Source organism: Fistularia commersonii, chromosome 1 (genome assembly GCF_037954325.1).
Source record: "Fistularia commersonii isolate RoL2024-O1a breed Wild chromosome 1, RoL_Fcom_v1.0, whole genome shotgun sequence".
Taxonomy (NCBI): Eukaryota; Metazoa; Chordata; class Actinopteri; order Syngnathiformes; family Fistulariidae; genus Fistularia; species Fistularia commersonii.
Window position 1 is genome coordinate 25547639 of NC_141284.1, and position 15413 is coordinate 25563051.

Consider the following 15413-nt stretch of genomic DNA (forward strand, 5'->3'; position numbering starts at 1 on the left):
AGAACGGCAGCCCGCCGTCTCGACCGCTATTTCAAATTTTTCGGTACATTTTGATTATTTTTGTGACTGAGTGCCAGTCCAAGTTCGAATCCAATTTCTGAAGAAAAATGTTCTGAACATTTTGAAAAATGTTCTAAAGCAGAAATATGTAGAAATAAAAAGTTGAATTTGTTTAGAACTCACCTCGTCTTTGCACTGGAACAGATACTCGCTGCCGTCATCAAGGCTGCAAGAAAGAGGACAGTAAAAGTTCAAATGAAATCTAGGGAGAAAATAAAACATTTGGTAGTTTGCCTTTCTTATTTCAATCGTTTTAGCAGAACAAGTAAAAAAACAAGTTTCTTAACTTCTCCATCTGCCGGCAAGGAAATTGAGAATTTTTTTTAAAGTTGGTACGAATACGAACAATCTCTCGAGCCTTTGCTCTCAGTCTTAGAAACTTTGACTCATTGAAGAGATCAGGAAGATCAACGGGTCACAGCAACTGACTGGCTAACGGCTCAGCTAACATCCCAGAATATAAGGCGTATTTCAAGTCTGATCTCCCCCTGTGTGAGGAGATCAGTGGAAATCTACCCTGCGGCTTCGGTGTTTAAGGAAGCATGCAGGCTGAGGGCCTCTTTTATAGCACAAAGATACGACATGGATCAGGCTGCCATTTGTGAAGCTAAGCTAAGCTAAGCTAAGCTAGCAGGAAGGTTCAGTGGAGGACAGACTGTCATGTTTTTTGTTTTGTTTTTCATGTAGCCTAACAACCATGCCAAACTGCAGAATTTGAGGTTTACATTTCTCTGCAGCTTCGACTAATCTTGTTCGTGAAAATAAAACAAGCCAATCAAAATCAGGTGTTTCTCGCAGGGGGCGGGGTCAATGTAGAGAGTGACCAATAGCAGCGGAGGAAAAAAAAGGAAGTTATTTACTTTTACTTGAATAGACGAAAGAAACTCAGCAACTGAACTGATGCACACATAAACAGTACAAACACACACACACACACACACACACACACAGCTCTGAGCTCTGTTTAGCCTGCAGACATTTAACATTTCCTAGAAAACTATATTTATTATTGTTGCTGTTAACCATTACAATAATTATGATAATCAACAAACCATGGTTACCGTGAGCGAAGGGGAAGTCAGATGTGATGGTGAATTCACCAAAGTCTTGGCGTTCCAGTGTCACGGACAAGTGTGGTTATGCTTTATATTATAAAACCCTATACCTTATTGGTTGTTTTATTGAAGACGGTTTATATGGATCTTCATATGGATCAATTTTTTCACGACATGTTTTAATACCAAGCGGGGGTTAAAGAAGTGACATGTTTGGCCTCGGTAAACAACTCGTGTTAAGAGTTACACTGTGTTTTGTACATCACTTTACTCCAAATACCAAGCAAACACAAGAAGTGTCGACGCCTCCCGTTACGAGGCGACTCAGACTGAGGCAGTAAAAATAGTTCAAGTAAATGCCCGAGCTTTCTCAACACACAGATGTCTGGCTTTTTTTTTTTTTTTTTTTTTCTTCTTGTTTTCTTTAAAAAAAAACAAAAAGGTCCCAGAAACACTACATCAACAAATGAGGGAGAATTTAAATTTACAAAAATTTGCACTGCATAAATGCATAAAACACTGAGGGATACATCGAGTGGCTGTGGAGAGAGGACAGCCCACGAAAACAATTCCGCTCTTCAGCATCAGATATGCTAAAATGTACTTCGGCGAATAAATCTAAGCTTGTCCGGCTGCGTCACTGCCTAGAAATATATTTGTTCCCGAAGAAAAGAAAAATCCATTAAACAACTTGATATATTCTGTCAGTCAGCTAGTGCGTCCTCTCACCGTAATTTGGCCACATTTTTCTTTTTCTTGTAGCTGGTGATCTCCCAGCTGGCGTTGCCTAGGAGCAGCGGGTCCTCGCCGTGATACGTTGGTCCTTGGTTGGAGCTCTTGGCGTCCTTATAGGCCCAGAGCTGCCCGGCCTTCAGCACGCAGTACAGATTGTTCCAGGACCTGAGAGGAAGCAGCAGGAGGGTTTTAATATTGATCATTCCGAGGACCTAATTATGATAATAAAGCAAAATCAATTTAATTTAATCCCAATCAGCAGAGGCACAACAGCGAGCCCCCATTAAGACTTAATTAAATAAATTAAAAACAAGGGGAGTAAATTAAATTGTTTTTTTTTTTACCGAGAGGAACCCGGCCCAATCCTTGTGTCGCTATAAAAGGCTAAAACTGGATTTTTTGGGGGGGCTTTTGCTACAGTTAAATCAAAACGAATGGATGCAGCGCTAAACACTGACATAAAGGATAGTTATGATTATCTCCTTTCCATCCTTTCTAAAAACTTTTTCCATCTGCTAAAAATGCCTAATGCCAAAAGTCCCAACAATATGGAAAGTGTGTCACCTGTAGGTCAGGCTTTACACATTAATTTCCCAAATATTTGTCAGTTCAGCATGTTGCCGTATGATTCGAGTGTGATTATATCTCAAAGACACACGTAGAAACACAGATTAAGAAATAATAGCGTAATCATGGTGGATGCAGGAAAGCAAATGCAAGAAAATTGGACAAATCAGACCGAAAAACAAGCAGAGCGGAACGTCCCCAACTCTGTTCCCATCCAGCTCTGTTCCTCCGTCTGTTCACCGCCGTTGTTCTGGGGAGGTTTTGGGCTAATTTGAGTTCGTATGCAAAGTGGTGAGTTGGAGGTGGACGCACTTTGTCAGAGTGTGGAAGCTTGATTCCCGTAGGCTCTCAGCGCTAAGTGTGTTTCCGCACACGAGTTTTAAGCTACGTCTTCAGGTTTTCTCTACGGAGTCAGTAGCATCTGCGACGCAGCAGCAGATATAACCTATATTTCCATAAAGACTAAGAACATTTGTGACAAGTTGTGTTTTTTCTGGGTGGTGTTTTAATATTTACCGGCTGCAGTCGCTTATAATCCTGACGCCACCGCCGATTTTTGAGTGAATTTTAACCTCAAATTGATTTTCAATGTTTATTGACATCTTTCGGACATTAAATCTTTGTGACGCTTAAGGGACGATCCTCTACAGCGACATTTAAGTCGGGTTAGTCGTAAGGAAATATAATGACTAAAACACAAATGTAAATGTAAGGGACGTTGAGTATTTGCTCCTTTAGAACTTTTGAGTGCATTTTCCAAAACCATGCGTAGAAAAGTAGATAATTTTTGTGTCTCTGTTTCAAAATTCACTTTCAGAAGTGCAAAAATAATGTTCTTCGGAAGTATTTTCTACCTTTGGATTACAAAAAAAAACTCTTTAGATGGATTCATCAGTCCACAAACTTTGCCGGGTCACAGTTTCGACTCCTTTCCTCCAGGAGTTAATGTTGGCGGTGTGCTTTTGGATCATTATCATGCAAGAATATTCCTCCTCTGCCAGGCTTGCGCAGGCCGGGTGTCATCTTGTCAGCCGGTACGCCGCGTATTCACAGGCACTCGCGGTGCCACGTCTCCTGACACCACATTGCTCCCCCACCTCCCGCGCCTCAACGCGGGGATGATGCATCCACCGCGGGCCAGGTTCACATGCTGCACCTCATCACGGCCTGACAAATTAATCCTCATCTCATCTGTGCGGAGAATGTGTTTCCAATGTTTTCTTTTCCTTTCATTTTCTTCAGCAAAGTTTAATCTTGAAGTTTCGCACCGAAGAGCGGGTTTTGTTTGTTTCCGCCGGACGCCGTCCGTGGAGGTTAAAGGCTTTGTCCTTTGCACCGTCTCAGCTGTCAGAGACACTCTGAGTTCCATTGATAACCCGGTTCCAAAGCGGGGAAACCTTCACGGAAGCTGGATGGTGCAGGCAACGCGCTGCCGATGACGGCGACCGCAGCTTTTCCGGGTGTCAAATTCGGCTGCAAATAAGATTCGAGCGATTCTTCCATGAGCTCCTTGTTTCTCATCAGTGTTTAAGGAAGCATGCAGGCTGAGGGCCTCTTTTATAGCTCAAAGATATGACATGGATCAGGCTGCCATTTGTCAAGCTAAGCTAAGCTAAGCTAAGCTAGCAGGAAGGTTCAGTGGAGAACAGACTGTCATGTTTTTTGTTTTGTTTTTCATGTAGCCTAACAACCATGCCAAACTGCAGAATTTGAGGTTTACATTTCTTTGCGGCTCCGACCAATCTTGTTCGTGAAAACAAAACAAGCCAATCAAAATCGAGTGTTTCTCGCAGAGGGCGGGGTCAATGTAGTAAGTGACCAATAGCAGTGGAGGAGCAGGAGCACCAACAAGGCTGAGGGGCTTTCTTTAAGAAAAGGGAAGTGGAATTAAAAAAAAAAAAAAAAAAAAAAAAAAAGGAAGTTATTTACCTTTACTTTAATAGAAGAAAGATACTCAGCAACTGAAGTGATGCACACATAAACAGTACAAACACACACACACAGCTCTGAGCTCTGTTCGGTTTTAAACAACTCTCTTGCCTGCAGACATTTAACGTTTCCTAGAAAACAATATTTAATATTATTTAACAATATTTAATCAACAAACTATGGTTACCGCGAGCGAAGGGGAAGTCAGATGTGATGGTGAATTCATCAAAGTCTTGATGTTCCAGTGTCACGGACACTGTTTCTCATCATTTTTTTCCCGTTTCTTTGCGATGAAAAGCTCTCAAGACTGCGGAAAACTATAGACGGGCTCCAAATCGGAACCATTAAATGTTCAACCGGCCTGTACGAAATCAGATATAACATTTTCAAGTAACGTGTTGTCCGGGGTGGTTTAACTGCACGTGTTTTCACTTCTGTTCTGCTGCATTTCTACGCTGAGTCATATCTCTTTATTAAAGTCTTATTAAAGGAGTTGTTTTTGATTGTTTTCACCAGAAAATAGCCAAGAAGGAACTTTCTTTATTTAACTGAAATTGTGCAAGGCCGAACACGTGTTGTTTATCGTAGCCTTTGAAACATCAGAATTAATTTTGATTTGTTTTACCGGCACAACAACACATGCTGGCTTTTAAATGAGTGAATCCCCTCGGGGGGGAGTAAAAGACGTGTTTTACTATTCATTCAGCGTTGCATCTCAACAACTTGGTAACAAAGCAGCGTGAATTCAACGTGTGTCAGACTCAATCCGGCACGGCACCATCCTCTACTTGTTTTTCACTAAATAGTTAGGAGCTCACCCTGAGGTCAACGATTCACTCCGTCGGCTCCGAGGCGGCACAGCAGAAACGGTATCTGAGGTAACAAAGAATCTTTTTCTTTTCGTCAAAACCCATAAAATAGAAGTTTTCCCACCCGCCATCTTTGAAGTTATTTTGCCGGCAGAGCTTTGGCCTCATTGAAATGCAGACAGTCATTTAACGACAGAATTTACCGTCAAAGTAGCACAGTAAACTGAAAAATCTACAAATTATTATTATTATTATTATTATTATTATTGTTATTATTATTATTATTATCATTTGTGGTAGTAAAGAAAGGTAATAATAATAATGATAATAATAATAATTATTATTATTATTAGTAGTAGTAGTAGTATTACCTTTTACCTATTACCTATAATAATAATAATAATAATAATAATTATTATTATTATTATATTTACATATATATATATTATTACCTTTCGTTACGACCACAAATAATAATAATAATAACAATAACAATAATACAGGAAGATGTAATTTTAAAGTCTGCAAGGGAAAGTTTTCTCTTTATATATTTCTTCAGTGGTTCCTCACATGTATTTTATAAAATAAGGATTAATCTCATGTTGAAAAAAATCTCATGTTACTGCATTTCTATTTTTTCATGTTGCCTTTTGGAAAACATCCCAGAAACTATTTATGAAACAATGTAATAAAATTACACAAAAAAATGGATAAAATAGCTATGAAAGCAGGGAAAAATTGAATATTACCTAGATTTATTGTTTTTCTATTTTAACAAAAAATACCAAACTGGGTTTTGGGTGGTCATTTTAGAAGTTATACATCAGAAGGATGTTTTTTTTTTTTTAATCCAATTTTGCTAAAACTACTGCAGCTCTTACATGGCTCTCAAGATTGTCGTCTCTTTGCGCAGAGACAACCAGCTTTTCTGTATTCTCTCATTTTACCGGTTCTCTATCTGCTCCAAGTTGATCCCCAGATGTGCTTGGTGCTCCTCAATAATGCCTGCGATGTGATCTTTTCCTGACCTGCCCTCGAGTCGAGTGAGAGGATGGCGGTGCGATCGTGCGGGGTTTTTCAGATTTGAGCATGAGGACATGAGATGCGATGCTGGGCGGCAAAATCGTACTGTAAATCGACATCGGACTGGTGTTTTCCACGGTCACGAGAGTCGAAATATCACATTCTCTAGGCCGGGATCCTGTTAAGGGGCGGTTCTCGGACCCTGACCCAGTTCCAAAAGGGTCAGGTTTACGGTCAATCTCTGGCTTGAGGTTGCCATCGTTGATGACGGTGGAAGCGGAAGGATTTAACGCATTTAACGGATTCAACGACATCGGAGCCAACATTGCCTGAGGAAAGGGTCCGGTCCATCGAAGACCTGCATAAAGCTTGGTCTCCAGCCAGCTCGCCTGGAGGGCCGGCGCCGCTGCTGAGGCGTTGGAAGGATGAGCTTAAAAGGGTTGTATCATCTGCATACTCAAGGTCTGTGAGATGGTATTTCCCCCGTCAACGCCCCTGGAACCTGCTGACCCGGATCAGAGGATGAGCGGGTCGGCCCTGTCCGACCCCGCTGTTGATGGCGAATCGGCCGGAGTTCTTCCCGTTCGCACGGACGCAGCTCTCGGACTTCTTGTGCAGTTTGAAACTTCCAAGCGCTAATTATTAAAATGACATACTTGCAGCTCAGAGTTTATTTTTGTTGATTTTTTTTTGGAGCATGTGAGTGGTTTAAAAATTTACATTTGAAAGGTTATTCATTGAGCCACCGACTTTCACTTCCCACCTATGACAAATATTATGATCTATCTGTGAAAGGGCTGTATTGTTGCATGTCTTATTTATCATGACATTTATGATAATTTAATTAGAATAATAATATAATAATCATAATAATGTTTTATTTTAAATTTTTTATTTGTAATTTTATTTGTAATGATAATAATCTTTATATGTAATGACCTATTTTCAAAAAAAAATGTCTAAAAAAATCTATCTAAAAAAATGCATGACGAATTAATATTACAAATGAATATTTAAAAGGAATTGATGAAATTACATCCTAGAAATATTGTTGATTTAAAAGAGAAAATCTTGTCACTGTGGGAAAATTTGCCACTACATTTTATAAGAAAATGGAATTGGTGGCATGTTTAAGAGGAAATGTAATGTTTACAAGGCTAATGGTGGCTATTCTGGTTATCAAGTCAATCTTTTTAATTTTGCCTTTTTTTTTTTGCTTTTGTTTTTGCGTTTTTTTATAGAAATAACCAAAGAAAAGATCGTATTGACATCATTTTTTCATCAAAAAACCATTTTGTTTTCAAATTTTAAAGCAAAAAATACATCGTAAAGTTACTTTTTCATTTTCTTGCCTGGTTTTGTTTGAAACCCACTAACACTGACACAAAGAATTTATTTCAGGCAGGCGGGGGGGGGGCACAAAAAATTGTCCCGAAGGCCGCGAGTCTGAGACTCCTGGACTAGAAATGAAAACGGCCGCCTACAAATCCACAAATTAGTTTCTCTTCCTTTTTTTTTCTTCACTTACCTATTTAAAACCTTCTTTCCTGATCCGTCCACATCGTGCTTCCGGCCCAGCACGCCCTCCAGCAGCACCGTCTGGACGTTGAGGGGTTCAGCCGGCAAGGTGGCGGCTTGTCCCGGTTCCTTCAGGGTTTCCTGCAAGTTCTTAAGAGAACCGCTCTCGCTCCACTCTGCCGCCGCGTCACCCGCCGACGCCCCTAGCAAGCCTAAACTGTGAGCGGCAACACCAGAATCCGACTGAAAAAAAAAAACAAAAAAAAAAAAACAGTGATTCATTTACAAATCATTCTGTATTTTAATAAAGTGGATAAGAGCAGCAGCATGCTAACTGGATTCACGCTCTTGTGATTACTTGTACTCAAAAAGACAAAGAAAAGCATCTTAAAGTGAGAACGACGAGGATTGTTTTGAGCGAAGAATTTTCTTTTTTTGGGGGGGGGGGTTGGGGCGGTGAGAGGTAACCGGTGATTAAGTATGGAGGAAACAGAGCTGAGTGAGAGCGGTCACTAACCAGAGTGTGGTCTTCGGCAGTGGGCTTAGAGGATTCATCTTCAAAACCAGTGTCTTCTTTCCTGCTGGAACAAAGACAACATGAGGTCCTTGTAAGAGAGCCTGAGGGGAAGTTATTAAAAAGCCTGTGTGTGTCTGAGTGCAGTATAAGTGTGTAGATGGTTGCCAGTGTATGATAGAAATAATAATAATTTATATTTTATTTTTCCCTCGTAGGTAAAATTTGTGAGGGGAGCAGTTAGGGGTTCGGCGTCTTGCTCAACAACACTTGGACACACTAGGAGGAGTCGGGAATCGAACCATAATGGTAAAATAAAATAATAAAATAGTAATAAACGCTGTTAATATAAATTTCTTCTTCTACTTTCCCTTTAGGTTTTCCCTTCAGGGGTCTCCACAGCAAGTTTCTCCATCTAACCCTGTTCTCTGGATCCTCCTCTCTCACACCAACTACCTTCATATCTTCTCTCACTTCGTCCATCGATCTTCTCTTTGCCCGGCAGCTCCGATTCCAGCATCCGTCTACCAATATATTCTCTATCCCTCCTCTGTACATGACCCAACCATCTCAGTCTGGCTTCTCTGACCTTCTCTCCAAAACATGGAACATGTGCTGTTCTTCAGATAGACTCATTCCTGATCCTATCCATCCTTGTTACTCCCAAAGAGAACCTCAACATCTTCATCTCTGCAACCTCCAGCTCTGCCTCCTGTCTTTTGGTCATTGTAACAGTTTCTAGTCCATACAGCATCGCTGGTCTCACCACTGTCTTGTACACCTTTCCTTTCATTCTGAATGATATTCCTCTATCTAATCGTACCCCTGACACTTAAACGCCGTTAATCCAAACAATCAAATTACCGTACACACCAAATAATGATGTCAACAACAGGCACTGTGTTAATAGAACAGGTCGGGGTGGAAGTTGATCTCTATCTTAAATGTCACAAGCTTTCCCTGAGCAATATGTGTGACAATTTGAACATTTCTGAAGGCAGCGATGCGATGCAATGAAACAAAAATTACAATTATATTCTATTTCTTATATGATTGATTCTTTTCCCTTCAGGGGTCGCCACAGTGAATCAAGCTCTTCCATCGCACCCATTATTTTGGCTGGCGGGCCACATTTCTTATTACATTTTTTGTGCGCGGACCAACTAAGTATCAAGTAAATTGAACCAAATGAAAATTGCAATTTATATATATCAATATTTTTGGCATTTTATTTCAACTTTAAAATCATTCATGACTATATAAATGTGCCGACATAATTTCGTATGTAATCATCTGTACAAAATTAAACAAAAGGAAAAAATAAGGAGTTTCTAAATTCAATATTGATTGAAAATATATGTAAAAAATATTTAAAGAAAATGCTTGAGCAGGCCGGATGTGGCCTGCTTGTGGCCATAAAATGCTCAGGTCCGATCTAACCCTATTCCCTGTATCATCCTCTCTCAGACCGACAAACCTCATATTTTATTTATATTCCTTTTTATTTTTGTTGCATTCATTTGATTGGTAGGATTGCATGCTGGATTAGTCAGGTGATTTTCATCATTCACTGGTCAGCTCTTGTATTTTTCACGATCATGTTTGTATTTATCTTGTCAAAATAAGCCATTTTTCTGGCTCAATCTTTCAAATATGCAGTCGCCGGTCTTCGGAGCTGAAAGTGACTCTTGTCCACGACGCTGTGCAGCTGCGACATACTGAGCACAGTGATTGTGACGTGGCTTCGGGCTGTTTTCGAGCCATTTTGAACCACCACGCGGCCTCTGGTCATGGAATAATAAAAAGGTTTAGTGCCAGTGTGTTCCGCCGCTGATTTTATAGAGACGGCTTGTGAGGCCTCAGCTAAACCTAGCAGAGCATCGGGAAAAATTAGCATTAGCATTCAAGATTTAATTTGCTTCGATTGCCGCAGGATTGGTAGAAGCTATTTAACCCGTTAGATTCTCTTTTTTTTTTTTACACACATTATTGGCAAAAGAAGTTGTTTTCCTTATTCCTGGCATGATTACCCTACCTTTGTACAGTGCAAGATTTTTAACTTTCTCAGTTTTATTTGATCATTCAAAAGATGAATGTGGATGCATGTGTGTGTGTGTGTGTGTGTGTGTGTTCACGTGCTTGTACCTGCTGTCTTTTTCAGAGCGCTGCTGCTCTTTAACTGACTGCTCCATTTCCTGCTGAAGCTTCCTCAGCTCCAACAACTCCAGCTACAAAAGCAGGACAGGAATCTATCATTTGCTCCAGTTTAGCGAAATAATCTGACACGAGTCACTTATGAGTAGATCGAATGGCTGACCGGAGAGGAACATAAACGGGGGACACACAAATAGACTGAAGTGGGATTAAATATAGGACACTGCGGCTGAAAGTAGTTTCAAGCTGTTGATTCTCCCTGACGAGACTTTATCGATCCCCTCACATCTTCATGTTTGTATATAATTGAATTACCCTAAACCATCTCCGAACCATCAATATTCCCGTACCGTCGTGAGGCGCTCGAGCGCGGAGAAGCGCTCTTCCCAAGTGGCGGTGGACTTTTCAAAGGCCTCGTGTCTCTTCAGTAGTTTCTCCACGTCGTCCACAGAGTGACCCAGGTCTCTGCTGGTCACGTACGGCTCCTGGGCGATCAGCCAGGCCTCCGCCACCGAGGCGTCCCGCGCAAACTGACACACTTCCAGCACTGCGAGCAAAGCAAGAATCGGGAGTCATTTTCGCTTTATTCGTTTCTTAGAAACAGCACGATGCCGGGTTTCATTTGCTTTTGGCATTTTTACAGTCTCATTAGGGGGAAAGATTCTGACAAGGAACAAAGTCAGTCAAAGTTTAAACAAGGTTAAACTTTAGGATCTTGGAATCAGATTTCAGGTCAAGGTTCCCAGAATGGGGGCATCGTGTTACAGTTATTGTAAATTTGAGGCATTTTAGAAGAGAATTTAGAGCAGGGGTATCAAACTCAAGGCCCCCCGAGCAATATTTTGTGGCCCCCGGCCTGAAATCAAATCTTTGGGATTTTTTTTCTCTCTTTCTTTCGTGTTTTTTCTCACATGCATCTGGGGGTTTCATGCAATGGGTTTTAAAAAAAAGCGGGCAAGAAAAAAAATGAAAAAGTAACTTTGCTATGCATTTTTCGCGTCAAAATTTGAAAACAAATAATTTTTTGCTGAAAAAATGTCTAATGACATTGTTAAAATTATCCTTTCTTATTTCTATAAAAAAAAAAAAACACAAAAAACACAAAAAAAACAAAGAGAACACCAAAAAAAGACTGACTTAATTACCAGAATAGCAACCATTAGCCTTGTAAACATTATAACCCCTATTATACATACTACCAATCCATTTTCTAATAAATTCTAGAGGCAAGATTTTCCCAAAAAATTCAAAAATATTTTTAGGGTGTAATTTCATCAATTATATTTTAATTTCAATTTTTAATATTTATTTGTCATGTATTTTTTTAGAGGGACAGTTGATCACATATAAGGATTTTTATCGTAATGATAACTAATATAAAAATGAATATTAAAAAATAAAATAATAAATGGAAATTGCGCCCCCAGACCAAAATGAGTTTGACACCCCTGATTTAGAGAAGCGAAATTATTCATCAATCAGTCAATTGAATTCTCAAATATCCTTTCAAAATTAGGCGTGAAATAAATGAAAGAAAAAAGATAAAACAACAACCATAATTTCCGGACTATAAGCCGCAACTTTTTTCACACACTTTGAAAACTGTGGCTAAAATAAATTACGCAGCTAATTTGTGCATTCTTTGGGGGATAATGAGCTTCACGCCGCTCAAAAATTTACCCTCGTCACATCATTATTTATCTTTTTCAACAGCCATGTTACAAGAAAAAAGCATTTTCTGTACGTATTTGTGGATGTTACAGACATCTATTTAATTAAAAGTTAAAAAAAGGGTTTCTGTGTAAATATCTCATGTTACAATGTGGACACCTGCGGCTTGTAGACAAGTACGGCCTTTTTATGTACACATGTATTCATTTATTAATGTTAAGCCGGTGCGGCTTATATTCAGGTGCGCTTAATAGTCCAGAAATTACAGTACGGTTGAGACGTTATCTAGTGCAAGAAAATCACGGCTCTTTTAAATTAAATAATACAACCGTTGTTCTAAACCTATGCTTTTATTCTATACATTTTGCAAGAGTAAACTCCACAGATAGAGGCCCCTGGTCAGAATCAAACCAGGGACCGGTGAGGCAGAAGAGCTCGCCACCGCACCATCATATCGCCCACTTAAACACGATAATTTAAAATAGACAATCAGAAAACTGGAAAGCGAAGAAATCTAAGAGAAAATACCATCCCAGAGCGTAAGCAAGGGGAAATTGGCTCGTAAACAAACTCCCAGAGGAAAATAATGATGAAATGAAATCATCAGCTAGTATTTTTTCAATGACGAGGATGACAAACGCGTTATGCAATATATGCAGAAGCAACTAAAGTCTATTTAAAGATTTGACAAAAACGGTTGTGTGGAAACAGCAGGGTTTCTGGCTGAGACACAATGTTTATGTGGCGCTGAGCCTTTGAACGTCAACTGAGAAACTCTGAGTTTTATTAAACCGCGTTTTATTAACGACAACGTCTGAAATACGACCATTGATAATTTTTATCAAAATACAAAGACGAAAACCAAAACAGCTGCCAAAACTAACACCGTCGTCATTTCATCGACGTTGAGCGATTGACGCTCTTTATCGTCTATTTTCAATAACTACGTAACTCTATAAAGAGAGAAAAGCATTTACAGAACCATCAAGTTCGCAGTTTAAGCGACACCATAACACTCGGAAACAACAATAATCAAACCGTAAGGTGGGTTTGGCATAAACTTCCAGCTTTCACCTTTAGTCTTGTGGCCTTTTTCTGAAGACGTGAATGCGGCATGAATAATGCATATTACAAGAATGAAACCAAGAGGCCGGCGTCGCTCTACTCACGGAGTCGGAGCCAGTCCCATCTGTCGTCCCACTTGAGCATCATCGTGTTCCTCTGCTCCATCAGCTGCACCAGCTTCTCTTTGATCTGACACAAGCAGTCATATCATTGCAATTACATATCAGCATTATTATATATCAGCCCCAAGACTGGCTATTATCCTCCAAGAATTAATATTGTGAGGTAATTAACCGCATATTAAATTCAGTGTGGGGTCAATTGCTCATTTAAATTCTTTTGACTTTTCCATTTCTAATTAGTGTTTGCTTCATAGTCTCCCAGATGAGTGTGTGATGAGCGGGATCTTTTTTTTTCCCCCTTCCTGGCAATCCAATTGGTTCCATTATACCAGACAAGAACAATCACTCCCAGAAAAGTAATTAAATGTAATGAAAGCGGCAATTCGAGGGCCAGCTGAGAATGAAAAGAAGCTGTCTTTGCAGCTGAGGACTCACCTCAGCGGAATCTCTGTGCTTGCGTGTCAGCAGGGCGTTGCCGAGGTCGACGCAGTCGGTGAATTTGGCTTCCCTCGCCTCGATCTCGGAGCGGATCCCCTGGTGGTACTTCTGCAGGAGCTCCACGGAGGAGACGTCCCTGATGCACAGGCAGAGAGGAGGTAAAGTAACCGTATGGAACACGTGGAGTTCATCTTCCTCTACTGGCGAGGTCAGGAACCACGATATTAATGCTAGTTAAAGATAAGGTAAGGTAAAAAAGATAAGGTAAGGTAAAAAAGATAAGGTAAGGTAAGGTAAGGTAAGGTAAGGTAAGGTAAGGTAAGGTAAGGTAAGATAAGATAAGATAAGATAAGATAAGATAAGATAAGATAAGGTACGGTACGGTACGGTAAGGTAAGATAAGGTACGGTACGGTAAGATAAGATAAGATGGGATAAGATATGATATGATATGATATGATATGATATGATAAGATAAGATAAGATAAGATAAGATAAGGTAAGGTGAGGTAAGGTAAGGTAAGGTAAGGTACGGTACGGTACGGTACGGTACGGTACGGTCAGGTCAGGTCAGGTCAGGTAAGGTGAGATAAGATAAGATAAGATAAGATAAGATAAGATAAGATAAGATAAGATAAGATAAGATAAGATAAGATAAGATACGGTACGGTACGGTACGGTACGGTACGGTAAGGTAAGATAAGGTACGGTACGGTAAGATAAGATAAGATAATATAGGATAAGATATGATATGATAAGATAAGATAAGATAAGGTAAGGTAAGGTAAGGTAAGGTAAGGTAAGGTAAGGTAAGGTAAGGTAAGGTAAGGTAAGGTACGGTATGGTACGGTAAGGTAAGATAAGATAAGATAATATAGGATAAGATATGATATGATATGATAAGATAAGATAAGGTAAGGTAAGGTATGGTAAGGTAAGGTAAGGTAAGGTAAGGTAAGGTAAGATAAGATAAGATACGATACGATACGATAAACTGCATTGATCCCCATAGGGGAAATTCCTTTGTCACAGCAGCGTAAGTTATAGTCCAAAAAAAAGAGGAAATTAAATATGATTATAAATATGAATATAAATAGGAAGGCAGAAGACAGAAGATAGCAAGAGAAAAAGAGGAAATAAATATGAATATAAATAGCGATGAAAATGATAGCAAGACAAAAAAAAAAAAACTCCAGTAATAAATAGATGGCGGCATTATCTTTTAAAAGATGTCGTCTTGTAATGATATTTTTATTTGTGTTGTCATTATATGTCCATTTTAAGACCTTCTTCAAGTACTTTCATATCATAATATTCCTCATCATCTTTATAAAATCAAAATTTCACTCAAAGTGGTCGTCAAGGTAAAATATAAGCAGAATAAACACAACTTGATGTAGGGAATATCAGTTTTAATTGATACAAATGTATCTTTAATATCTCAGATTTACCACATGATTATCATTCATAGCTAAGTTGCAAATGAATTATAAAATGGCTTAAAGATTTTTTTTATCAATATACTATAAAAGATAGAAAATATATCTTTCTTTTTTCCCCACTTTGATTCACCAAAGGAGGAATGAAAAGTCAAGGTTTGATTGTTGAATGTGATGAAATTAAGTGGAGGATACCGAGCTATAATATAGAAAGTTCTTAACTTCGGTCTACAGTACCATGGTTCGGTATCACAGGAAAAAATCCCCACTGATTTTAGGATAAAAATATTTTCGTACTGCGTTCGGTCTTAGGAA

The 15413-nt window shown here is 39.3% G+C and overlaps 1 protein-coding gene across 2 annotated transcripts in view; it reads right to left on the reverse strand.

Annotated features, from left to right (window-relative positions):
* sptb (spectrin, beta, erythrocytic) overlaps window positions 1-15413 on the reverse strand; it is a 69531-nt gene that overhangs the window by 3261 nt on the left and 50857 nt on the right. The window contains exons 29-36 of one of the 2 annotated variants that reach the window (XM_086156630.1): window positions 13658-13796; window positions 13205-13289; window positions 10715-10911; window positions 10356-10438; window positions 8214-8277; window positions 7707-7939; window positions 1845-2015; window positions 184-226 (exon numbers count right to left, since the gene is read on the reverse strand). In XM_086156630.1, the coding sequence (XP_086012756.1) occupies window positions 184-226; window positions 1845-2015; window positions 7707-7939; window positions 8214-8277; window positions 10356-10438; window positions 10715-10911; window positions 13205-13289; window positions 13658-13796 (1015 nt within the window). The remainder of the gene's footprint in view (window positions 1-183; window positions 227-1844; window positions 2016-7706; window positions 7940-8213; window positions 8278-10355; window positions 10439-10714; window positions 10912-13204; window positions 13290-13657; window positions 13797-15413) is intronic. The other variant, XM_086156641.1, reaches the window with a different exon arrangement.